The 27,719-nt window shown below is 36.7% G+C and overlaps 1 protein-coding gene across 3 annotated transcripts; it reads right to left on the minus strand.

The window, feature by feature from the left end:
• mpp3a (MAGUK p55 scaffold protein 3a) lies at positions 1-26,874 on the minus strand. Of its 3 annotated transcripts, XM_084130347.1 has the most exons (20): positions 26,729-26,874; positions 20,357-20,400; positions 20,151-20,269; positions 19,910-19,987; positions 19,510-19,590; positions 19,284-19,421; positions 18,445-18,526; positions 17,815-17,900; positions 15,605-15,679; positions 15,286-15,482; positions 14,159-14,223; positions 13,678-13,698; positions 12,527-12,568; positions 7,886-7,951; positions 6,954-7,115; positions 5,932-6,012; positions 5,180-5,273; positions 4,988-5,096; positions 2,349-2,477; positions 1-2,025 (listed from the first exon to the last, which is right to left on the minus strand). In XM_084130347.1, exons 2-20 carry the CDS (start codon positions 20,391-20,393, stop codon positions 1,846-1,848), a joined length of 1,842 nt encoding a protein of 613 aa, XP_083986473.1. In that variant the 5' UTR covers positions 20,394-20,400; positions 26,729-26,874; the 3' UTR covers positions 1-1,845. The 3 variants fall into 3 exon arrangements, with proteins under 3 accessions (XP_083986473.1, XP_083986474.1, XP_083986475.1); XM_084130348.1 differs by lacking the exon at positions 7,886-7,951; XM_084130349.1 differs by lacking the exons at positions 7,886-7,951; positions 12,527-12,568.
• Between the last annotated feature and the right edge of the window lie 845 nt (positions 26,875-27,719).

Consider the following 27,719-nt stretch of genomic DNA (forward strand, 5'->3'; position numbering starts at 1 on the left):
GATAAGTTTTGTTCTTTACTTGCAATCAGTACATGACATACAATTAAGAATTGACACCAACGAATGGCAGCTTACAACAAAAGCGACAGATTTCAGTTCAAAAACAAGGTGAGGTAGGATCAAGAAGATTTGTATGATATGTTGGGAAATGGTAGAACGTTCTCGAGAAATTGTGAATGTGAAAGTTGGTAACACTTTATTTTACAGTGTCCTTGTTACACAAGTTACATGAAGTTACTGTAATAATAACTATAAATTGTGCATAATTACATGCAACTAACCCTACAACAAACCTAACCCTAACCCTATAGTAAGTACATGTAGTTAATTAATATTACTCAGTACTTAAATGTATAATTACACTGTAACAAGGACGCCTTAAAAAAAGTGTAACCTGAAAAGATGCATGAGTTCATAATGAAGTTGTAACATATGCACGCTGAACTGTCGCTTAGACCTTTACAATCAAAGTCTGGTTTAAAATAAAGGGCCTGTGTATTACTGTCTCAACTCAACACTGTCTTAGTTCATCTACATCTAACAAACCTAAACTCCAGAAAGCTTAGTTACATATTTACAAGGATAATGTGTAGCTTAAGTGCTTTGCCGTGGTATTTCATAACCCTCCAAATGAAGAAAATCTTTGAGAAGAAAAGCTTGGTGTATTGAGACAGTTGTTGGCACAGCAGGAGTTTAATATTTTCCTGTTAAACATTGATCAGTCGTGCTCTTCAAAAATAACCTGATTTCTGTGATTCAATTAGACAATTAAGTCTGATAGGCAACACTTTATGAAATCAAAACTTCAAATGATTTCAAACTTGAAGTAATTACAGTTGCTAAATGAGTCTCTGCATGGGTGTGCGTGGGAAAGGCTTACTGTGCATTGCAGAAAAATGTACAGTTCAATCTGCACATTTCCCACTTGCTGTGGCCAGATGTGGAGTTCTATGGAAACCAGATTCCACATTTAATACCTTTCTGAAAATATAATCTGTTCGCAACTGAAGTATTGCTTTAATGAACAGTCTACTGAAACTCTTTAAATAATCTAAAAGGAAGCCACAAAGTATCAAAGAAACAAATGTTTTGACACAACAATGCAAATAATAAATAACTAAAGTCATTAAAAAAATAAATTATATAAGTGCTTATGTGCCTGCATGTCCCAGCCTGAAAACAAAATCTGTATCAAGACAGACACCCTCAATGGCCTGTTCCCATTAAAGTTTTAAGTCTCTTGTTTAGTCTCTTTATGCTTTCCCTAAGAGGTATGCGGGACCCGATGCAACAGTGCGGCCCGGGGCAAGTTTTGAATTGCTGAGTGCGTGCGGGAGGAAAGATACTGATATGTGGCAGAACCGGATTTCACTAAATGCAAGATGTTCCTGGATCAACACCTTTGCAGGAAGCAGGAGAAAAAAAATGACTCATGGGCTCCCGCAAAGTATAATTATCTAATAATAACAGCATGCACAATTCTGGAGATCTGAAGCATTGTGTGAGTGTGCAACACCAGAACAATACAGATTCTAACCAGACTAGGACTGAAAAATCCACTTAGACCTCTTCCTATGGGCTTTTGCTTGCGGGAACAGGACAAAACGTGAACGTTTTTGGCGGGAACAGGATCAAATATATCATATTTTTGGCGGGAGATGACGTGAACGGGATTGAAAAATCCATTCTGCACAGAACTCTACCTTCCCTTACAGATGGTGGATGGCTGAAAGAATCCAGGCCAAGGAGGACGTGTGCAGTCCGACTGCACCGTATGGAGGAAAAGAAGCCTTCAGTGGACTTCTACTTGGTCAACAGTCTGAAATAAAGCTGGGGGGGGGGTTCCTAGGCCTTGACCCAGCTCATTGGAACCCAGAAGGTCTCCCGCTCCAGTCTTTCTAGGATGCTACGTAGTTCTGCACAGGCACTGGCAGTGTCCTCCTTAATCAGGACCCGATCCACTAGATGACCATATTGTTGATCTATCTGCTGTGCAGACAGACGCATTTCCTGCAGGTCCTCCTCCTGAAAATGAAGAGATTAGAAAGTGTAGGGCATGAATATTAATAGAGAGAATGAAATGAAAGAGATGTCTGAAGATGTGTGCAAAAATAATAATCAAGCTAGATATACCGTGCCTGTAGATTATGTGATTTTCCCATACATTTTGCAAGTGAGACAAACCTTAAGCTGATTTTCAAAGCTAGACAATCATGGCAATTTTATCGCAATTATTACTAAATGACACAATTTCAAGGCTGATTTTTGAGAGGTTGGGAGAATTGTTGTTGATCAGTGCCACAGGGTTTCTTGAGAGCTGAGTGATGTAAACCTGTGATGAGACTCACTGTGATTCGCCCATGTTCACCTCCACCCGGCGAGGTGCCGGCACTGCGGCGTCTGCGACTCTCCGGGATTCGTGGTGTTACGAAAATGACATAAGGCTTGAATTCGGCTGTCCGCAGGGCCTTCAGAGCCTGTGGCAGGACAAACAACAAAACCAGTAATGTGAAGGGTTAAATGACACTATCTGTATATGTGACCCTGGATCACAAAACCAGTCACAAGTCGCACGGGTATATTTGTGGCAATAGTCAACAATACATTGTATGGGTCAAAATTATCGATTTTTCTTTTATGCCAAAAATTATTAGGATATTAAGTAAAGATCATGTTCCATGAAGATATTTAGTAAATTTCCTACCATAAATATATAAAACATTTGTTTTTGTGAGTGAATGCAGCGCAATCACGAACATAAATTGACAACTTTAAAGGCGATTTTCTCAATGTTTTGATTTTTTTGCACCTTCAGATTCCAGATTTTCAAATATTCGTCCAAATATTGTCCTATCCTAAGAAACCATACATCAATGAAAAGCTTATTTATTCAGCTTTCAGATGATGTATAAATCTCAATTTTAAAAAAATTGACCCATGTGACTGGTTTTGTGGTCCAGGGCCACATATGTACAGTACTGTTCAAAATGTGGGGTTAATAAGATTTTTTTTAAAGAAATTAATACTTAGCAAGACATTTATAATGTTACAAAAATGTATTTAAAATAAATTCTGTTCTTTTGTACTTTCAATTCATCAAAGAATCCTGATAATAATAAGACATGCATCATATTAGAATGATTTCTGAAGTAATGATGCTGAAAATTCAGCTTTGACATCATAGGAATAAATTACATTTTAAAATATGTTCAAATAGAAAACTGTTATTTTCAATTGTTATCATATTAGTGTTTTTACTGTATTTTTGACCAAATAAATAAGCGACTTTTTTCAAAAACATAAAAGATCTCACTGACTCCTATCTATCTGACTCTTTCACATTAACCCTTTCTTTATTGAGATTTGACAAAAAAGTAAATTATGAGGTCTGTATGCACCGATAAACTTCATGTTCAGTTTCAGCCAGTAGCGGTAAAACATTAAAAATGCATGAGAGCAAGTTTAAGGTAAATTTCCTGCCATGTCCATTTGAAGGATTCTTGCCATCGGGGGTAAAGTGCTGTGTGTGGTTTTGCACAACTAATATGCTTTTTGCAATAGGCAAGTAGCTCCACCTGAAGGTGAAGCCAGTCAGTACATGTCAGCATTAGAGAAAGACTTCCTTTTGGCCAAGTGATACATGAAAATTGTAAATATAAACAAAGCAACATATTCAAATCTACAGAACATGTAATAAGACATATGGGTCACACTAGGGGTGGGCGATATGGCAAAAATATCATATTTCATATTTAATTTAGTCCTAAAGCTTTGGACAAAAGCGTCTGCTAAATGACTAAATGTAAATGTAAATGTAGAACAGCGCATCAGCACGTGAATGAAATGATTAAACGGCAAGGCTTTAAAGCACATGCAAATAATTAACTTTTGTGAATTGCAGTATCCCATGAGTGTAACTCGACTTCTGTGTTAAAGGAGAACTCCGGTCAATTTTAACATTGAGCAAATTTTTGGTAAATTTGGAGTGCTGTCAATACAGAGAACAACGACAAAAATCGGTGTTGCCTACACCGTGTAATCGATTGTCGAGTTCACGCGCGTGATCATAGGTATGCGCGTGAACTCGACAATCGATTACTATGGACTTCGACCGAAAACAGGATGTAAATACAGGTATGTGCGCTGGCTGAAATAACATCATTTTTATTCATAGAGATGTAATACTGCAGTCAGATTCACCGTGTTCACTCTGAAGGAATCACTCACATTGGCTGTGCACTTGTAATGACACATCAAGGATGTTAAGAGGCTAAAAGCAGGTTTAAAACTTGCCCCATTGAAGTCAACAGGGTGCAAATTTTAAAAAGAGGATAACACGGTGTAGGCAACACCGATTTTTGTCGTTGTTCTCTGTATTGACAGCACTCCAAATTTACAAAAAAAAATGTTAAAATTGACCGGAGTTCTCCTTTAACGTGATGTGAATGTACATCGCGTTGTACAGTGTGTTGGGATGGAGGCGCCAGAACTGCAACTGCTAGAATACACTGTAGCACTATACGATATTTCTTCAAAAGCAGATTGTGGAGACATTTTAATCGTCCACGAACACGATAAAAAATCTTGATATCGCACACCCCAGGTCCAATTCTCACTGTTAACTAACTATTAACTACGACTTTTGCTTCAGTAAACTCCAAATAGTAGTTAGTAAGGTAGTTGTTACGTTTAGGTGTGTTGGGTAGGATTAAGGAAGAATATGAATATGGTCATACAAAATAAGGCATTAATATGTGCTTTATAAGTACTAATAAACACCCAATATCCTAGTAATATGCATGCTAAAAAGCAACTAGTTAATAGAGTGAGAATTGAACCCTAAATTTAAGTGTTTCCGACATAATGCTTTTGTGCATAATTTAAGCTGATCAGAGAATAGTTTTGCTGTTTTCATGTCAATTATAAATGATAATGTTTACAGTAGTTCTTGAATCAACACCCAGGGCAAAAAGCTGCTGTTATTTACCTCAGGCTGTACGTCTACCAAACACATCTTGTTCTTGGCTTGAACAGAGCGAATGGCCTCTATACTGGTCCCATACAGATTCTCCTTATACTCTCCATACTCTATAAATCTGCAGACAAGTCAGGGTATGACAATTGGAAAATATATTTTCAAAGCAGCAGTACAAGAAGACCACATCACAGCAGAACTCACTTGTTATTCTGTGCATCTGCATCAAAGGCCTGCTTAGTCACAAAGTGGTACTCCACTCCCTCCTTCTCATGGCTCTTTTTGGGCCGTGTGGTGTCTGTGATGGAGGACAGAGAGCCAAAAATGTCATGTGGTTTAAAGGGATAGTTGCAAAATGATGCTGTCTTTTATTCACCCTTATGTTTTAAGCCAAACATGCTTGACTTTTCTTTGTGGGGAGCACAAAAAGAAACATCCCAAAGATTGTTTTTCATGCAATTATAATGGGAACCGAATCTTTCAAGCTTCAAAAAGAATGCAAAAGGACCATAAATATATCATCAAAGTGGTCCATTTGTGTTTTTGCACCCAGTCCTATTTCACTTTCATACACACACGTATATATACGTGTATACGTGTATATATATATATGTGTATATATATATATATATATATATATATATGTATATATATATATATATATATATATATGTATATATATATATATATATATATGTATATATGTATATATATATATATATATATATATATAGGCCAGGACATTCTTCCAAAATTTGCATTTTGTTTCATCTGAAGAACAACATGATGGTGAGTGAACAATGACAATTTTTGGTGATTTAAAATTTCACATAGATCATTTCTAAAGTCTAAAAACACTGGAAAGTTTGAATGTTAATGGTTTGAACTATGAGTGCATAATGTGTATTTATCAGGAAACTCTTTTCATCCTGAATAGGAAATGAGGCAAGACCTACGGGGCACAGCCACAGCGTAGCGATGGGGATTTTCTGCAATGACCTTTTGCTTCAGCTCATTGATGCGTGCTCCCAGAGAACCTGCGCAAAGATAAGCAGCAAGTTCAAATCAGAGCATTTATAGTAGTCTATGTACTTAGAGTGCAACGTACAAGAAAAAAGTATTTCAGAAGATCACTTAGATCACAGAGACTTTCTGAAGCTGAGTAAAATCATTATTGCCACTAGGGGTCAGTGTATCATCAGAATGTGGGATGCAGTAAACTGTGTTGGCAAACATCTACCTGAAACAGGCAGTGGTGTATGGAAGGAAAAGTGTAGCTCCAGCCTAGTTTTTAAGGATAAATTCTATGTGCTTAATTATAATACCCGATTTGGTATATTTTCTGGAATTGCTAGGTATGCCGAGTAAAACATAGTCATGGTAAAGAAAAGTTAGCTTCCTTGCTCAAGCTGCCAATGAACCCTTTTCACAGACTGTGACGCGTTTTAACATTTATGTACATTTATAACACTTGACTTTGCATTATATTACCATCAAATGACAAGAAACTAGTTAACGCTGCTGTGGGAGTAATGGTAAAATTGATGTCTTTCTCTCTTCTGCCTGCCGTTATCACAACATTATCTCTTTTTGAAAGTTGTGAAAACACTACTGTGGTGTTTTTCTTTTGCTATTTGAGCAAATGTGAACACAATAAATATATTTAATGTTTTCTCTCATTCACCGCTATAGAAGTTTACCTAACTATGATGTGTTCTGCTTCTGAGAACCCTGGAAATGTGAATTTATAATTATTTATAATTATGTTTAATAGGACACAAGGTTGACTGAACTGATAGGCTGTTGTTTACTTTGTAAAATGGTGAGGACCACCGCCGTGCCTCCCATTTATATTTAAAGTTGGGTTTTTTTCTATATCTCAGTTAATCAGGCAGTTTATTCCACCAAAATTAAACATTGCACAATATACACAGAACACAAAACTGTAGTTGAAATATTATGTTTTATATTATCTTACCAATGAGAACTACTAATCGGGGTCTCTCATTGGGCCTCTGCTGATAACGTGTCACTTCTTCATAGGTCAGGAACTCTGTGTCATTCTGGTCAGAAACATTGGCCTCTCCTGAAGAACCACGACGGTCCTTCCGACTTAGACGAAAACTTCTCCTTAAACCGGCTGAGACAGAGAAAGTCACAAAATCAGAAAACGTTATTTATTACATGTCTAAGAGAAGAAAGAAAAAAACAAATTACAAGACTATTTGTTTTATTTATTTTCACTTCCATTTAAAGTTTGAGGTCAGTAGGAGTTTTATATGTAGGAGTTATAAAATACAGTAAAAACTACAAAAAGTAATTTATTCTGCTGAATTCTCAGCATCATTACTCAAGGTCTACACATGATCCTTCAGAAATTATTCTAATATGATGATTTGCTGCTCAAGAAACATTTCTTAAAAAACAGTTGATAATAATTAATTAATGTTAATTACTCATCACATAATATTTTTGTTAAAATATAATATATATATATACTTTTTTTTTTTCATTTTGTATGCATTTAATGCATCCTTGCTGGATAAAAGTATACATTTTTATAATCCTACTAACCCCAAACCTTTGAATAGTAGTGTATATTTAATGTATTTATAGTTATAATGACAGAATAATGTGAAAGACAATCAAAAGTCTAATTATAGATCAATTTAATTGATTACTCTATTTACACTCTTAAGAACTCACACTTTTACTTTGTATAGTAATAATACAGATAAAATATTGAAAGCAAGCAGTGATTAGCCATAGTCTGACTCCTGTATCGTAACTCGTAACTCCTGTAATCTTCACCCCACCCTCTAGCAGTACTGCTGATGTTATGAAAAATGTTGTAAAGGGTTTTATATTTCAGGACATGGAGGTTAGTGGTGGGAAGATTGAGGACTGTACCTGAGTAAAACTCCCAGGAAAACACCTGGCCACAGGAGGGTGCCACTGCATTACACTTCGAAGAGACTACAATGCGCATTAGACCACCTCACACTTGTGCATAAGCCACACTCTGCCTTCAACAACTGACCCAAAATCAGTTTAGACATTCACTTCTGAGATCATTTAGAACTGACCGTGAATTCTGTTGAGGTCTGCATCAGCACTACCCCAAAGGTTGGCCTGCTCAAAATCTGCACATTTCATCACAAATCAGCAGGATTTAAATAGTAACAACAAATTATCAAAAAATATTGCAGCACAACAAAAAATGATCAAAAAATATTTAAGAAACAGTCAGTTTGGAAATAAGGGATAAGCAGGATGTTTTAAATGACAGATATTTGAGTTCTGACAAAATTTACTGGTGCTTTATTATATTCTGTGGAGGCAGATTCCTTGCTGTCAGTAAATCTGACTTCAAAGCCTTCCCACTGTCATCTTTGGCACTTCCCAGTATTTACACTATTAGATTATTGAAATGATTCTAGGTCAGTGGCTAAGGGCTGAGAGTTGCCGTCACGCACATTAGCTATATCACACACTTGACTCAGTGAGTGAGTGCACAGCCAATCGTGCAGGGTGGAATGTGCAGAGTGTCCTATAGAAGGGCAGCAGCCTGACAGTGGTTTTGGAGGGGTGGGGTTTTTAGGGATGGAGGACTACATAAAGCAGAAGGCAGCAGAGAGGAATACATTCACATAGAGACCGGGCAAGGGAAAGTACTATACCTGCCAGAGGGGAGGAAGGTAAGGTCATTATTCTCATCTATAGTTTCAATGTAATCTAAGATTTGCTCATATTTGAACCAAAGGAAAAGTCTCACTAAGAATGATTTTCGCTTAATGATAGCATATGTGCCCTACAAGTTAGCATTTATCTGATCAAAAGTACAGTAAAACAGTAATATTATGAAATATTTGTACAATTTAAAATAACTGTTTTCTATATGAATATATTTAAAAATGTAATTTCCATCAGCCATTACTTCAGTCACATGCTTCAGTGTCACATGATCCTTCAGAAATCATTCCAATATGCTGATTTGCTGCTCAATAAACAATTCTCGATGTTATCAATGTTAAAAACAGTTGTGCTGCTTAATATTTTTTCAAAAGTTCAAAAGAAATTACAAATTGAAATAGAAATCCGTTATATATAAAGTTATAAATGGTTTACTGTCATCTTTGATCCATTTCAGTCTTTGCTGAATAAAAGTATTAATTTCTATCAAAATATCTTTACTGACCCCAAACTTAGTGCTACTGACCCGCAAAGGCTAGTGCATATTTAAAGTTACATATTTGTCTATTATTTAATCAGTTACTTGTTGACATGATCAATAGAAAAGTTTTCTTAGTACTCTTTTTTTAGTTACAATGTTTTGCCAGGCAAACAGCAATCCATAACAACCCTAATGTAGATTTTTTTTTTTTTTTTTTTTTAAAGAGGCGTCTTTGCACTAATTTAAATAATCACATCACATGCTATTTCAGCGTAATTACCGCTTGGGAAAAATGAAATAAATTACAGATGAGGTTTCTGTGCTGAAAAATTGCACCAGTGTTTCAAATATCATAGCTACTTATTCGAGCCACCCACAGAAAGTCACATAAATCAAAACTCTGTCAAGCTCATCTTCACAGATCGTAAGAAAGAGACTGGTGTCAGAAAGCGAAGATAGATGAGAAGCTGTCAGCCTGTTGGTCGTCCCCATTAACACATAAGATTTCTGCATCTGCTACACATTCTGTAAATAGTGTGATAGCCTGTGAATGAAATATCTAACACCATATGAACTGAACATCACTTCTCTTTCTTCACTCTCTTAACAGCTCCTCCAATTAGCGTCATTAATTAATGAGACTTGAAACATGCTAGACATGTTTCTAACACTTTTAACTCAGAGGGATGACAAACCTTTCCTCTCTTTTTATCATCAGAGTATGTGAGCGTTGCAGAGCATGATTTTGCCTAGAGCTATGAATGTGTTACTTGTAAGTCAGAGTGTTGGAGTTCTCAATCCCTCCAAACCCGTTTTAATACCACTCCATCATAGACATTACTGGTTTCAGACAAGGATATCGGTAAAATATAAGTGACATTAAGTGGGGAGTTAAAGACTGACTGTCTGAAAATAAACTCTTATTGCATTTAGGTAAAATGGAATTCACATTATTTGGGTCTAAAATTAAACTGAACAAGGTTCCTAACATGTCTATCAAGGTAAGGGATAGTATAATATCAAACAGAAATAGTGTTAATTATCTTGGCTGTGTCCTTGACAATGATTTGAGTGGTGCAAGTATGGCTATGAAAACTTTAGTTAAGGTTAATGCTAGAACAAAGTGTGTTAGTTTTATGGATAAACAAAATTTAAAACTACTTGCATCATGTTTAGTTCAATGTCATTTTGCATGCATTTCTTGGATGTCTGATTTGTCTCATGTATGGTTGGATAAGTTACAGAAATCGCAAAATAAATTGATACGGTTGGTTTTAGGTTTTAATAGTTTTGCACATGTTGATGCATCTCATTTTAGACATCTGGATTGGTTACATAATAGAAAGCAGAGTAGCACATTTTAATCAATAAAAGAGCTCCTACATATTTTAAGTTTTTAACACATATTTCTCTAGGGTAAGTGAGAGACATCTTTATAATACTAGGCAAAGTCTCATGGATATTATATTATATCGCTTTAGAACTATGTATGGTCGTAAGACTTTTGAGTACTCAAGGGCTCAATTGTGGAATTGGTTGCCTCTGGATATCAAAAGTATTTCTAATATGGTTGGTTTTAGTGTGAATGTTAAAAGTTGGTTATTAGATATTGTTTTAGTGATGAATTTGTATTAGTGTATTATGTGGATGTTTAATTGTGATTGTAAACTTTGCAAATGTGGAAACCTATTTGTATTTATACAATTTATTTATATTTATACAAATTTGTTAACCTATTGTAGCTTTGTATTTATAATAGTATGCAATGCCAAAGCAACCTGTCACTATGAGTGAAGTTTGTGCTGTACATCAATGACTGGAATGGAAACAAGTTTTTAACTTTGTGTTATCCTTGACAAATGAGTGTATTTCACTATTTTTGTCTTATAAATCATGTGAACAAGAATTCACCATGGTAAAACCACTGCTTATGTACTATACGTAAATAAATGTAAAAGTAAAAACTAATACATTTTATATTATTGTAATCATATTATTTTAAATGAATGTTATATTAATTGTATTACTGGAAAGGTGTTAATCAAAAAAAATAAATAATAATTTGTGAAGAATAATGACAGACAAATGAGACGGGTGAAAAATGCTTGGTTCTGCCACGGAATAAAAAAGGTAATTGAGATATCACACAATTCTGGCTTTTTTTCCCTCAGATTAGCACATTTAAATCTCGCAGTTATGCCTTTTTTTTCTCTCAATTGCAAGTTTATATCTCACAATTCTGGCTTTTTTCTCAGATTAGCACATTTAAATCTCTCAATTATGACTTTTTGCTCTCAATTTCGAGTTATGAACTCAGAAAAAAAGTCAGAATTGTGAGATTTTTTTTATTTGATTCCATATTGGCAACAAGCTTGCATAATTTTGCTCACAATTGTACATAATATAATATAATACATCTTGTGCTCAGACACTCATGCTTTTACTTTAGTGGAGTTTCTCTCATCGAGCCTATTTACACTTGACCACTTCATGCTTTTTTACTGATCGGATAGCTATCCGATCCCAGTTAAAACTGTTCTGCAAAATGAATACAATTCCGATCTTCAATTCCCACGCCATATGCAAATTCACGTCACTAAAAGTAACAGATAAGCTATGTGTAGCAATTTATTTATCATCAGCTGATTTCAAGATCAAAGAGGAGAGAGAGCAGAATCAGCACTAGTGAAAGAATTTAGCATTCACCACTCTTAATGAAGATGACATATGTGTTGAGCTTCAGGATGAGATGCAGAACGTTGAGTTTAATTTGTGGCAGTTTGTGCGTCTGCTTGCTAAAAAGAGATACTCATCTCCAGCGGGCCATATTGAGATGCGTGTTGTAGCGTGTCGTATCTGGCTACTCCTTTTCCTAACCTACACATTTATTTTTTACCATTTTGGGTCGGAGTGCAATCTGTCTCAAATGCATTTTGAAGGGCATTTACATCTGGGGAAACATGAGAAAACATGAAATGACCATAAACAGGCCCACCACTGAGTAAGGAGCGCGAAATGTAAAACCCGGCAGTGATTACTGAGGAGAAATTGCTGTTGTTCTGCTCCACTCACATACTCTTTCTATTACTATGCAAAATCAAAGGTGTGAAAAATAAATAAATAGCAGCCCGCTTCTCAGTCTCTCTTCCAGAGAAACATCAATGCACCACTGCAAATTGGCTTCTTCACAGTCAAAGATTTGAGAAAACTAAAATTCCCTTCACGCTGCTAAACACCCAATCCGGCCTCCCCTCATCAAGGCCATAGGTCTTGGCACAGAGGCAGGCAGCAATAGATGCTCACTCAGGCAGAAGGTTAGTACATTTCAGATTTAGCAGGCGCTGCCTGGGTACAGGAGAGGGCATGCAGTTTCTCACCTATGTACTGTCCATTGAAATAGCCCTCACAGTCACAGTCTTCTGTAGGGAGGCAAGCAGGGAGAGAGGGAGTGAGCAGAGGAGATCAGGAGAGAAAAGCAGGGCTGCAGAACTACAGTTACACAAGCAGGTTCAACAATTAGGTAGGTAGGTGGGTGGGCGGGCGGGTGGGCGGTTGGGCGGGCGGGCGGGCAGCAGGTGTTTCAGCAGACTGAAATGACGGCTGTGGTCAACCAAGAGGCTTTGTTATTTGCCAAGAAGAAAATGATGGTGTGGTAGAATGTGAATATTAGGATTTGCTTTTGTGGTTGAGTGGAACTCAAAGGAAACAATGGGTGTTTTATAACCTACAAATAATGGAAATGAGGCCCTTAGATTGAAAAAGAGATGAGAAAAGGCAGTAGAGATTTAAAAAAATAAATAAATTAAGAATGGAATATAACATCACCTGACAGCTATAGACAATCTGTGAAAGAAAACTGGGAATACTTGTAGGTATAATCAGTAATTTTGTGTTTCTGTTTTACTGGTCTAAATGCTATTCATATTGGACTTGTCTTATACTGACACCTAACGGTGTTAATGTAGTATTATGTAAAAGCAAGAGGTGTCAGTTACTGATGCCATTGTAAAAATGTGTTATTTGCAGTCATCCAAATTCATTTGTGTGATCTCAACATGACCCACATGAGGGGACTAGCCCCAGGTAAAACATAAAACATGGAAACCCAAAGTGTGTGTGTGTGTGTGTGTGTGTGTGTGTGTGTGTGTGTGTGTGTGCGCGTGTGTGTGTGTGCAGTAGCACCTCACTGCAGTACACGAGATCCAGGGGGCGGAGTTGGATCCAGATTTAAGGGGTGGAGATTGGTAGGTTTAGGGGTGGGTTTAGGGATCAGGGGGTGGAGATGGGTAGGTTTAGGTATATGTAAGGTGGGAGGAGTTGGATCTGGATCCAACTCCTCCCCGTGGATTTTGTGTTCTGCAGTGAGGACCATCTCTCTCTGTGTGTGTGTGTGCAGTGTAACAGCAGTTGTAGTCTCTCTCCAGGAATTAAATTAGATTAGGTGACAGACTGGCCTAATTTCCTAATCACTGTGGTACCAATATATGTGTGTTGTGTGAATGTGTGAACTCAGATCTAGAAGACCAACCTTTATCACATCCCTGGTCATCTGGTGTCAGCAGTAAAAGGAAAAGGAAAATATATGATGACGACGAAAGGAGACAAAACTGCAGACTTCATTTACTCTGAATGGGAAAAGATGCTATACTGGCCCTGGAGTTTATTACATAGAGATTGATCATAAATGGCATCATTCCCACAAAATGCAGGTCAACAGTGAGACCAACACAGAGATGCAGTAATAAAGGAAAAAGAAGAGGATCAGATATAACACACGTAATGAGAGTCTGTGCGTGAGGGGGAGAGAGAGAGAGAGAGAGAGAGAGCGGGGCATGTTGCTAATCTGCAGATGTGTCTGTTCTCTAATCAGCTTTAGATTAGTGAACATGAAGCGCTCAGTAATCACCTGGCCACTTCACACAAGCAAATTATGCCTCCCGTTAGTCAACACTGATTAATAACTGAAGGGGTTTTTGGTAAGGAAAAAAGAATCACTCTGAAATACTCACAGACAGTTTTTTGGGGAGACTTGGAGTTTTGAAGAGTGCCCATTTTTATTCTGAAGGCTAACCGCCTGAGGGGGAAAACCATATGAGGAGAACTTCAAACTGTTGAAAAACATTAAATCCCTTGGCAAATATATTTTGTGCCGGTCTGACTTGAGCCATCATATACTATTGAGCAAGATCAAACAAACTCATTGGTGAAAGAAAAAAACCCTATTATCAGTATATCCATCCAAAATACTAGTCAAGGTTGTAATAATTTAAAATTAAAGTTTTACTTAACAATACATTTTAAAATCATTATGTTTTAATAAAATTGTGTCATGCTTTAAAGAAATATGCTTATTTTGATGTGTTGACTAACATACTAAATCACAAGTAAAGTACTTGAATATAATTTGAACTGTGGTATGTTTTTAAATATTAATGTCAATAGTTATTATTGTTACTTCCTGTCTTGTTTCCCATGTTTTGTGTTCAAGGACTCTTATGTAGAAGTGTATTTTATGTTCTTATTGTTCCTGTGTTTCACTTCCTGTGTTTTCCTTAGCTCCCTTATTTGTCTCCCTTATTTGTCTCCCTGGCTATAGTGCTTAATTACCCTCACCTGTCCCTTGTTATCTGGTGTATTTAAACCCCAGTTTTTTCTAGGCTGTTTCATTGATGTGCTCAGTGCTTTCAGTTCTGTTCCTGATTTTCCACATTTCTCTGATATTTTGAGTTAGTTTGTGTCCTTTTTTGTTTTTTGGTTAATAAATAAATTGCATTTGCATTCATTCTCCCTTGTTTCTGAGTCTGTTCATCGTTGTAACTATATTTTCAATGTATTAGTTATCACCCAGTTATTGCATTTACTATAATAAGTACATAGTATGTACATGGGGAACAGGACTGTAAAAGTGCTACCGAAATTATATTAAAGTATATTTTGGCTTATGCTGGTAATTTCTGGTTTAGTACCAGTCAAAAGTGTGGGACCAGCACAGCCAAGATGTTCACCAGCAAAATTTAGCTGGAGAGAGCAAAAAGTGTTTTGTTTTTTTGTTTTTGAGTGGAGCTCCTAAATATTCAGCAGTTTCATGCAAACTAAACATCTTTGAGGTGTGTGTTTTATGGATGATTTGTCCCACCTCTCCTGAAACTGTTTGGATGGGATGAGTCCTGCACGCAGGCTGCAATCTCCTACTCTCTTGGCCTGCCACCACGTCTGATCATCCTGACTGACCACCTGCAGGACGTCTCCTCGTGTAAACGGAAGCCCTGCCTCCTGACACGGTGTGGCTTTGTCCTCCAATGGAGTGTAATCAAACAGTGCCCGCATGTAGACCTGAAGAAGACACACCGTACAAACAAGATACAAACTCATTGGACAAAAAAAAAAAACTGGAGAGATGCTGGGCTGATTACTGCTAAATTACTAGGTTTTATGCTATTTTTATAGTCAATCACCTTGCTTTCTTTCAGCCTGTCCTCCTCTTTGATCGCTGGGATGATCTTCAATGTGATAGAGCCTTGTGATTGAGACTAAGAAAGAAAAAAACTGCTCAAATGATTCTGTTTTGACAATAAATGGGAATGATTAAGGTGGTTATTTTATATTAAACAGGTAAATCAAATCAAGTACATGATATGCCAATTAATTCATTTAATTATTCACAATTAATCACAATATTTGCTGAGAAAACCCCCAAAATTAAAATAATATAATCATTTTGTTATTAAAGGTAATGGTACACTATGTAACTTTTGGCCTTCTAGCAGTTAAAAAACAAAACTGCATGAATTTTGTGGCACAACATTGTTTTGGTTGTGCCTCGGCTCTGTGTGACTGTGTAGATGACTATGGTTCTTACTCATAACTAAAGAGAGAGAGAGAGAGATTATCCTACTGATCATAAAACATTCACTACTAGGCCTATGAAATATAACTGGTTTAGATGGAAAGGATCTTAAGCTGACTATCTGAAGACGTTACTGTATCTATACCATTAATAGACACGGTACTTCCTTGAAAATAAATTCCAGCACAGCACTACAACAACCAAAGTGAAATGACCCTTCACAATAGATAATGCCACTGAACTTTGTTGGAGAGCTACATATGGCAATTTATCTGTTCAATAAAATACCTTTCTCACCTGTTGAGTGATAAAAACACCATCTATGCGCCGCATTTACTACATTTTAAATCCCTCAATTCTTGCCATCTCCAAAAATCCAAGCCAGTGTTGATTCTTGTTTTATTACGAGCTCTGTCTTGTTCTCTTTTTGCCTGCAGACTCTCCTCTGTTCAGTGTTTTTTTTAAACGGGTGATTCTCTTGAGGTTTGAGGTTTAGCTGCTCCATGTTAACCTTTCTCGCCTATCGTGACAACTAACCTATGCCACTCCACACCATACACGCTTCAAAGTAGCAACTTTTCTCTATTAAAGGAGTCATGACCTGTAATTTTCACTTTTCCCACGAGAAAAAATGTATGTTATGATTGCCTAACGATTATACACTGGCCGGGAAGCCGATATTTAAAAGTGAAGCGTTTGTTTACCCCTGGGTTCGTCAACCAGCCCACGTGCCTTCAGAAATAAGGGTCAGAGGAGCTCTGTGTTTATTTTTTTTCCACTTTTTTTCAACTTTTCTTTTTTAGAAGGGCCTGAAAGACTATAATAGAGCGTGGGTATCCAAGGTAATACTAGGTTATGACTCCTTTAATATAATACGGATATGACGAGACACACGTGGGCGAGTGGCATAATTATGTACGCAATTTCCCATGAAAACCATTCCGCTAAGTCTAAAATATAAACACTTATAATAGGTTTAACATAGTGAATCAGAGTAAGACAAAAACTCGCTTTGGAAGAAGGAATGATGATGTATGGACTCATTATTAAAATTTTGTACATTTTGACAAGCGGCAACCTTCCTGTCTCTCTCTTGAAACCAACACAGAAGTGACTTAAACTGCAGTTCATCGACTGACCGGTAGAGACAGGCTGCAAAAGAGAGTCAATCCCATATACCCCCATGTTAATATGCCAAACTTTACAGCAGAACAAAATGTGTTTACAGCCTGGTGCAAAGTGGTTTTGGTCTATATAGCTAATTTTGCCCTTCATGACAACTGTTATTTTTTTATTTAAAAAAAAAATATATTTTTATATCTCATCCATTTAACACAGTCTATGAATTCTGAAAAAAAAAAGTTACATAGTCTACTTTCAATAATATAATTATATTATTATACTACATGAGACAATTACATTAAAATTGTGGCATGCAAATGCATTAAATAGGCAATAAATGGCTTTACAAAGTAATATATTGTATGGACGCATTATATATATATATATATATATATACGTATACATACATATATTGTTTTATGTTCAGCAGAAGAAAGTATGTTCAGCAGTCATGCAAGTTTGACACAACATAAAGGTGAGGAAATTATGACAACATTTTGTGCATTTTTGGGTGAACTATCCCTTTAAAATATTGTGTCAAGCTTGAAATGCTTTGATGATAGAAAAATACCTTGAAACAGTACTTAACAGTACTTGCTCATTTTGTGCTAATGTGTTTAATTGTTTTGTTTGTTTTTTATCATTATAATTAATCATGCCAAATGAATGTGAAGGAAGTCAGGAGGTCTTCCTTACTAGTAGTTGACTGATCTCATCTGGTCTCTTGTGCATTACAGAGCTGCCGTTGACTTCTCTCAGTTCATCACCGACATGCACCAGACCTGTGGAGAGAGGGAGGATACCTGATTTACAGATTCACTACTACATGTTCAAGCTGCACCCGCTGTGTTTGATCCACAATACACTTTATAGGCATAGTTAAATGAAATTTTAATGACCAAGATCATTCCCACCACACACACACAGCATATATGGGTTATATTCCCATGGCAACAGCTGTGGTCAGGTGGTTAGTGAGTCTGTTTGATTCGGCTGATTGGGTCTCAGGAGACCCTCCTTGACCACCACAGATGGACCATTGCAGCAGACACATGTGCCCATCACAGAAGTGAAAATAACAAGCATATCTCAGTAAAGGTGCAGGGATATTCAGAAACTTCAATGGTTTTAGTGATGAATACAGAACCTTTGAAGACTGCAATGGTTTTCCATTGATATAATGGAATGGTAATTAAAACAAAAGATGAAACTCCATTTCAGGAGTATATTTGGTAAAATAGCTTTGCATCATGATTATTATGGAATCCAGCATGGAGTAAAATGAGACCTCTAGATTAAAGACAAATTCTTTGAAGTGTCACTCACCACTCCTGTCTGCAGCCCCGCCCTTCATGATCCGAGCCACAATCACGGCCCCGGTGGACTCATCCCGCCGGATAGTGGCACCCTGAGAGACAGAGAAACACCAAACAACAATCACCTAAATATTGATGCTGCTGACAGATGAAATTATCTTGAATCCTGAGCAATTTATCTCTTAAAAAAAATCATATTCAGTGATCTCAAATGGTCTATTTGGACTTTTTTTTGTCACACTTACAGTGCATACATTTTCTTGCATCATTTGCTTTCTTATGTGTTGTTCAAGTCAGTGTTTGTTTGTTAGCTAAAACTAAAATTATTAAAAACCATTTTCCATATGAAATGAAAATATGAAATAAATAAATAAATAGAAATATAAATGAAATGATATGATAAATGAAATATATATTTTAGATGACAAACATTAATTAAAAATGTTACCTTGGCAACTAACCAAAATAAATTACGTTTAAGTACTAAAATTACTCAAAATAAATAAAAATGAAACTAAATAGAAATAAATAAAAACTAATAAAAATGACAAAAGCACATAATTATTTAGTTTTACATTACTAAAATTTAAACTAAAATTTAGTGTGTGTGTGTGTACTGTATATGTATATATATATATATATATATATATATATATATATATATATATTTGTGTGTGTATATACAGTATAATACACACAGACATATTTTTGTTATATATATATACATATATACAATCAATTTGTCAGCACTACTAGTATGTAAATAATACTAAAAACACACAGGTTCAAGTGTCCTAATATTTTCAGGGTCACTGTATTTGTGCAACTGGCATTGTTTCTTTCTCTCACCAGTGGCTCTTTGTTTTTGACAAGGCGGACGATCTTGACAGAGTCCTCATCTAGTTCATCCTCAAAGTCATCGGGAAGAGGAGGCAGCACAGGGTCAAAGTTCTTCTGCGCCACCGTGTCATGAACCGACAAAACCGCCTAACAAGCAGGGGGGATATGAACAACTACATTTTGTTTCTGGCCAACCGTGTTAACGAAGATCTAACAATGAAGGTGTTGTTTGTACCTTGAGATGAGGTGATGTCAGCAAATGTAGCAGTTCTTTTTCCTCAACACTCATCGGTCCACTTTGCAACTCCTCTGCCACCTGCCAATCAATAAGGGTGGACCGTGATCAAAGAATTTAGCAAGCTAGCTTTCTTTAAAATAGTCTTCTAATTTCTTTAGCCAACTTCTAGGGACATTTTTGAGCAAATCTGTCCTCAGATTATGGATACATTAGAGACACAAATTCTTATACAATTTAATTTACTTTCTCAAGTAAGTGTAACAGAAAGCTGCTGTGTCAAGCATTTTAGTGTTCCCTCATTCCCCCCAGATACCATTAAACTCTAGTCTCATATATTATTGTAAAAGGCCATTAATCTTGCCCGAGGTGAGGCGATATGACAGACTGCAGCACTTACATCCTCTGCCAGAGTGGAGGCACTGTGGAGAACTGGGGTGGGGCTCTGCCTTTCATACTGACGCAACTTCTCATGGATCTAAAAAAGACAAGCACAATGCACATGTACACAGAGCTGGAGAAGACTGGTCTCTTACACATTTGCTGCCATACCTTAAAAATAAGCTAAGGTAAATAATGCATGTAGTGAAAAATGTGTAACATATGATGCTGCAAGTGAATTCAATGCAAAACCTACACACCTTCATCAGGTAGCTGAGACTTCTCTCACTGAAGACATCCTTGAGGAAGACCATGTCCTCTTTGTGATTGGCATCTGGACGCAGCTGTGAGGTCAGCAGGGCAAGCGTCTCATGCAACCCTACGTGTAAACAGAGATCAGTAAGCGTCATTGTGACTGTACATACATAAGTGTGTTTGTTTAGATGTTTACATTTGTGCAGCTCACCTGCTCCTGCAGAGAGGACTGGCATGGCTTCTTTCATCGATGACCTAAAAAAAGAGGTAACCATTATAGAAGTATAGGCTATGCACCCCACAGTCCTGACAGTGTTTTCAAAATCAATAGTTTTCATTGAAGTTTTTAGTTTACGATAAAGGGCTTGGCAAAAAGTAAACATTTGCGACACTAAGTGTAGTCAGATATCATCTTCCGTGACGTTGCTATTACATCTTTAGTGTCCGCGGTTTTTTATTTAATTTTTATTTTTTACTTTACTGCACGATTCGCGAACAAATGACTCATTTATGAACCGGTTCTTTTTAACGAAGTAGTGAATCGTTCAGAGCTGTAAATTAGTTCACAATTGACTCCCTCGCTGAACCGCAAGTGTTTTTCGCGCCAGTTGAAAGAGGATGTAGCCTATGTGAGTCTACTGAAGTGTGGATAAATACATCATTTTATAACCAATTTTTGTTGCAATAAATTAGTAAAAGATATTCTAGAACTAGAAAAAACCTGCTTATAGCTAATAGCTGAAAATAAATCATAAAAGTGGTTTATTTTGTTAAAAAATGTATGAGGTGGCAAGGTGGGCCTTTTCGCCCACACAAGGGGTACAGATCACCAGCATGGGGCAAAAGGCACAATGTATTGATACTTTAGCAAAAATATTTTTTTAATAATGTATTAATAAAGTTAATACTTGTTCAAAACAATCACTTTAGCAAAGTTTGTTCTATTTTCTGTTTATTTTAATACATATTTTTGTTCAATAAATATACTGTCAAGATAAATATATATTTTAAAAATACAGAAACCAAATTATTAAAAAAAAATAAAGATTCTGAAAGCATTGAAGTAGATCCAATAATTATTTAATATAGATTCACTATAAATTATAGTAACATGATACGATTAAAGGTAGGGTAGGTAGGATTTTTATAAAAAACTTTTTTTCAAATTTGTTTAAACTGTCTTTATATACCAATACATAATTAAAATGTAAGTGCTCTGAAAAAGAGAGTATAAAAATCGAGTGACTGTAGACCTTTTAATCTGCAATAAACACAGCTCATTATTTCCATTCGGGACGAAACAATTGATTGGTTTGGGCGGCTGTCACTCACTCTCGCAACCATGGCTACCACCACTGTTGCTACAAGATCTGCCCATTGCGCGCGCACCCGTTTGATTCGAGGAGTGTAAGAGAGGCGCGGAACCTACGAAGAGTAAAATTATGGCAGAGAAAGAGCATTCAAAATTCAAAGCACCTGCATGCGGCAAACAAGGCAAAAACTACTTCCTCGGACCCTGGTTGCCCGCACTCTTGAACGACCTGCTCTGCTTCGCCCTCGACCCTGGACCTGTCCTCGAACCGACGATGCGGTTCTTGTCACCGGAGTGTAACGTTAGTCCTCATCAGAGTCAACAATGTTTTCATCATGGAAACTCTTACATGCAAAACACCGTATATGTTATGAATCTTACACGAAATTCACCTTCATCACAGTTAAACTGATTGTAATGGAAAAACGTGTATCAATGCAACCTGTTTTTAGCTTTGCCTTATAAATATAGCTCGTTACCTATAGCCTAAATATAGCTTGTTACCGAATCAAACAAAATATATTTTAAACTTTACCAGTATCGATATGCTAGCTTGATAGTGAGTACTAAAAGCCATCTTATTTGTTTATATTTATAGTGATAAAGTTAGGTATTTTATTACATGTGATTCTGACATGATGTCACTGCATGCACTGCGCTCCTCTCCGCTCGTCTCAGGTAAATAAATAAGTAAATAAATGTGTCTTTTTCAGCTGAGCCTGAGCGTTTGGCGTTGCGCGTTCATGTGTTTTGGGGGCGTGGCTTTGGAAGGAGCTCAGAAGGGAGGGGGTGGAGTGAATGGGAATAATTAGCTGTGTTTATTGCAGATTAAAAGGTCTAGACACTCGATTTTTATACTCTCTTTTTCAGAGTACTTACATTTTAATTATGTATTGGTATATAAAGACAGTTTAAACAAATTTGGAATGTTTTTTTTTTTTAGAAAAATCCTACCTACCCTACCTTTAATAATATCATATTTTTACCATCACTGTTGACCAGAAACAAACTCACAAAGGTGATGGGACTGTGACACAAATAGTCCTTTTTTATAATAACCCTGTTTAATTTTTCTTTGTTTTATCTCTAATTTACAAAATCATATTTATTTGCAATGTATGATTCATCTACCATCTATCTCCCTTGCTGGTGTCTTCAAGGCTCTAGAAATCTGTTTAAATACCTGCAGTGGATCGGTACATCAATATCCCATCACTTTTAAGCTTGCAACTTATATTTCATATAGTTCTACTGAGTGTGCATTGCCTTGATAAGATTAATGGATATTCATCCATGATAAAGTGCTAGAATAGAGGAGAGAGAGTGACTGGAAGAGAGGAGTGATGCTCTTCTGTGGGTGCCGAGAGGCCGCAGCAGGAACACAAAGCTCAGAGTGCTGCCACTACTTCCTCTTTTACACTCTTTCTCCCTCACAAACACTCTCCCAGAGCAATTCAGACGTGCCATACTTTCAGAGTGCATGCCCAGTGAAACAGAAATAGCCATTCCACAAGCACTGATCCGTCTAGAAAAGAGACGAGAGACAAAAAATAGAAACTCTACTGCACTTTTTCTTCCTCATAACACTCAGCATAAGGGGTGTTGTGTAACACGGGGTGAGCTTTATCAGTTCAACCAGTTAGACTGTGCTCTATGCTTAGACTGAGAGTCTAGAATGAATTCTGGTGTAGATGGACATGTCAAGACTGAGGAGTGTGTTCATTGTATATAACCAAGCCACTAATCCTACAGATTTGATGTATCACATTTGTGGCAATAATTAGATGAACATCTGTGACTATTCCATATAGTGACACACAATATAACATCATATGCACTTCCTGGTTTGTCTGTGGAAAAAAAATAACTCTTGCATCCAACAAGCCATACAGTATGTGATTGCACAGTAATATGGCAAATCACAGATGTATTTAAAAAAAACAAAAAGAAAATAGGGGCTGATAGATGGTTGCTGGCACCATAATACCATAAAGCAACATTCAATTCTCAGCAATATCAGGAGAGTGAATGTGAGATATAAACTAATAATCCAATCATGACCACCACAGATAGGAATCCACAATCACTTTTGCTCTAAAGGATGATGTCATTCCCACTTTATGCTGTTCTTGTAATGATGTAATTGGCAAAAGAGCTTTGTGGAAGCAATACACAGGGGAATGAGTTGTGTTTTTAAAGGTGTGTGTGTGTGTGTGTGTGTGTGTGTGTGTGTGTGTCTGTCTAGGGAATAGAATATACAATTTGTACAGTATAAAACTCATTACACCTATGGAGAGTCCCCACAAAGATAGCGAAACCGAGTGTGTGTGTGAAACAGCACAACAAAGCTATTATTGAGGGAAAAAAGGGTTTTGTTGTTAGAAACTTTAAATAAATAAGTATATAGTCTATCATCAAATGAATACCTGTAAAGTATTAATTTCTTAAATAAAAAAATCTTACTGGCCCCTAACGGTAGTGTATAATTAAGCATAGCTGTTATACATTTCTGTATTTTATCAAGAATAATATCTGGTTATGTATAAGTGTAATGTTTGTGTTGTATGGCTTGTTCATAGACCTAAAAAGATAAATATAAGTTTTGGCATAAATGCATGAACACGTCATCATGTGTGCTATTTCTGTTTGGAACAGCTTAGAGCCCTTTTCGTGTTTTTTGGCTTGGATGTAAGAAACACACACACACACACACACACACACACACAAACTCTCAAAGACCTCTCTGCAACCTTATTGGCTTTAAAGGTCTGTTTAGGTCACAGTCTTCAGCAGATAGTACATGTGTTTGGCCTTCTAATTCTCACGGATGTGTGCTGAATTTCAGAACATCAAATCCAGTCTGGTTGTTAAAAACTTTTAAGAATGTATAAAACACATGTAATGTAGTTAAGTGAATGGTACTGTCTGACTGCTGTCTGGAAGATATTCAAGGGAACCAGAGCAAAATATCTGACCTAGGGAAGCTTCTGTTTTTACCAGCCACCTGCACAGGGTAGGAATAGGATTCAACATTTTAAATAATTTGAATTTAAAAAATATATATTTTCATTACATTTCAATATATCTTTTTATTCTTTCATTGTAATTAACAAATTTTAAATGGGAATGTTGTAATTTTCTCAATGTAAAATACATTCCCTGTTTTATACCGTAGGTTAATATCCCTGAAAAGTGAAACATGGGCTCTGTTGCAGCAGTTTGACATGTCAGTTTCTTGCTCAACCAATGGTTTGAGTTTGGGGCGGGACATCCTGTTTTTTAAACAATGTCTGACTATTAGTTTAGAAATACTCTAGCATGAGCTAACACACTCATGAACTAAAAGCTACAAAACTCTGAATTTAATTTCAATGGTTGTGCCTGGTAACTGATGGGAAGATTATTAACAATAATCATAATGAATTGTTTGCTTACACAGCTGAAAGCTGGATGGTGTCTGCTGTCTAAGGGCAGGTGGGAGACTGCTCCTTTACACTGGTATAATGGTGGAGGGATGTTGATCAGGTTATCGAAATAGATAGGTTTTCACAGACAGAGATAAAAGCATGTACATGATTGTTAGAGGAGTTTTTATATCCCTTAGGATGAATTTTGATCTGTGCTGGTGATGAATCTGGGAAGGCAAAGTGAGGTCTGAGATAAAGCATCACATTTTGACCTGGACAATTTAAGATACAAATAAAAAAACATCCTTTAAAAAACACTGAGTATATAGTATGACTTTTTTACTAAATGATATGTAGACTGTAGTTCTCAGCCTTTTTGACTAAAAGCCCCCCATTATCCAACGCAATATTTGAATATTCAATATTTCCTCTTGTATTATGATTATGCTGCTTGTTATGAACAGAATTGGGTGTAATGTGTTACTAAGTAATTTATTACAGTAATTTATTTACTTTTTCCTTGAAAAAGTAACGTAAAGGATTGCGCTTCATGTTTATGGAATTTAATTAGTTACTTCCAATGTAATTGCATTAAATACTGTATTATAGAACAATTCTTTATAAAAACAATAGTGGATTTAACATCAAATTTTAACTTCTAATGACAAAATGTATGTTTTTAATGTAAACTTCTCCCTTTTAAATACTTTGGTCGGCTCAAGAATAACTTATACAATTTTATATTATTTATTTGAAAGAATTAAAAGAGCAGTTTCATGTCTATCCTTGTGTTGTTCAACTGGTCGAGGTTGATGTGGGATTTAGAAAGTAATTAGTAATAAGTAATGCAATAATTTATTAGAGTAACATGTAACATTATGAACAGGAACTGTGAGTGTTGTTATTAAGGGGAACATAAATTAGATTTGATTGTTTTTAACATTAACATAAGGATTCATTATTTTTTTTAGAATATAATTGAATCGTTTTAAGTCATCTTGTGCTCATCCTTGCTCAGAACCACTGATCTAGAACAATATTATGCCAACAACTGAGTCCTTATTCTTAAAGTCTTTAGGGCCTCTGAAGATGGTCCATGTTTATGACAGATAGGGGGAGATTTCATAGTGCCAAATGGGATTCATGAATAATAATCTGACCCTAGGGGTGAAAGGTCAGCCATCACAACAAAAGCTCCTTTTGTTAGAGATTAAAAACACAGAGAGACATTAGTCTGAATGTTTTCCTGGACCATCTTCACATATTTCAATCATCTGAGAGGAATATAAGTTGTCTGGAGGCTGTACTCATGTTAAGACTCGTTATTTTGCAAGAGCAAATTCATTATTAGTTCAATTGCCTGTTGGCATGAGCCAAACTCAACTCGTTCTGGCACAAATAGCGGTTCTGTAACCCTGAAACAGATCCAGACCATTAGAATTCAACTCGCAGTGACCTAATTCTGTTTTTGTTGCACTACCATGTGCAACACATACAGGAACGCATGCACATTAGACAAACAATGAACATAGATGGACGATTGCAATCAATAATGGAAACAGGTGTGCACGTTTTCCTCAGCAGTGTTGAGAAAGCATCAGTACTTTCTCTTTCTCTCACTCACTCTCTCTCCAGTCTTTCTCTTCCTCTCTCTCTTCCCTCATCTGCAGTGCAGTGCTGATTTGCACATATGCCATATGATTGGCTCAGAGAGAGAGAGAGAAAAAAACCCATCTAGAGGAGATAATCACTAAAACACACATACAATCGCACGCATAATCTCGTGCAGTGCCTGCTGGGTCTTGCTTCGTGTTTAGCTCCGGTATAATGAAGCAAATGAACGCAATAAAAAGGAGCAGCCTACCTCTGGCTCCGTCTTCCCCTCTGTTTTCTGTGTCTCTGGATCTGTCGTTCCCAGAAGATTGCCTTACTGATCCTTTCGCTGTGACTCTTCCTTCGGCTGCCGCCCCTGCCGTCTGTCGCTTCTCTTTCAGTCTCTCTCTTCCACACACATACATAGACCCCCTCCCCTTTCCATCCTCCCTCCTCTCCTATCTCCTCCCCTTCTCTCCTCCGTTCATCCAGCACTGTATCCTCCAGCTAGTCTCTCTCTCTCTCTCTCTCTCTCTGCTGTCATTATGTCACCAGAGACAGAAGCAGGTGGGCGTTGTAAGACACGCAGTGGGCATCTCTCCCTCCTCCCATTCACCCTCTGTGTCTTTTTTCTCTTTAGATTATTGTGTTCACTTGAGCAGCTCTGAAAGCCTAAGCACTCATTCACTCACAGTCAGATGGAAGAGAAAGAGAAAAGAGGCTCTCCCCATCCCCCCTTTCTCTATTCCACAGGCATGCAGCATGCTTATGTTTTGTGCATGTGAGATTGTTGCTGTTTCTTTGTTGTAGGGCACATATAGATGGATTATTCCAGGCAGAGCTTAGAGGTCTGTGGGTTTCATTGCACGTACAGTAGGGTTCAGAATATGAGACCACAGGAAATCTGGATATATATATTTTTCCCAATTAAACCTCGATGTGAACAGAAACTTTTAGAATTCTGATCATGTTAGATAATAAATAAATAAATACAATACAATATGATTCTTCGCTGATTAGGTCATGAATCAAAACAGTAAATTTGTGACATTTATCATTCTTATCAACTTCAACTTTGTACAGATACCTTTTTTTCGTAGTAACCTTGCATAAATAACATGGATGTTCTACAGTCAGAGCCCTTCATTTTTGGGTGCAGGGGTCATTAAGGGTTGAAAGTGTTGTTTTGGGATGTCTGTCTAATTAATTCTGAGACATCTGTTACACCTGATCTGACTCTAAGGAAAAGATTTACAAGAGCC

Source organism: Abramis brama (genome assembly GCF_963993115.1).
Source record: "Abramis brama genome assembly, chromosome: 1".
In the NCBI taxonomy this organism is placed as follows: domain Eukaryota; kingdom Metazoa; phylum Chordata; class Actinopteri; order Cypriniformes; family Leuciscidae; genus Abramis; species Abramis brama.

What these genes read in the sequence shown, in the direction of transcription:
- mpp3a (XM_084130347.1), bottom strand. Translation starts at nt 20,393, where the DNA reads ATGAAAGAAGCCATGCCAGTCCTCTCTGCAGGAGCAG. An exon ending in GTCTCAGCTACCTGATGAAG is followed by an intron (nt 19,988 to 20,150) that starts GTGTGTAGGTTT and finishes TGTCTTTTTTAG; the next exon opens with ATCCATGAGAAGTTGCGTCA. An exon ending in CCTCCACTCTGGCAGAGGAT is followed by an intron (nt 19,591 to 19,909) that starts GTAAGTGCTGCA and finishes ATTGATTGGCAG; the next exon opens with GTGGCAGAGGAGTTGCAAAG.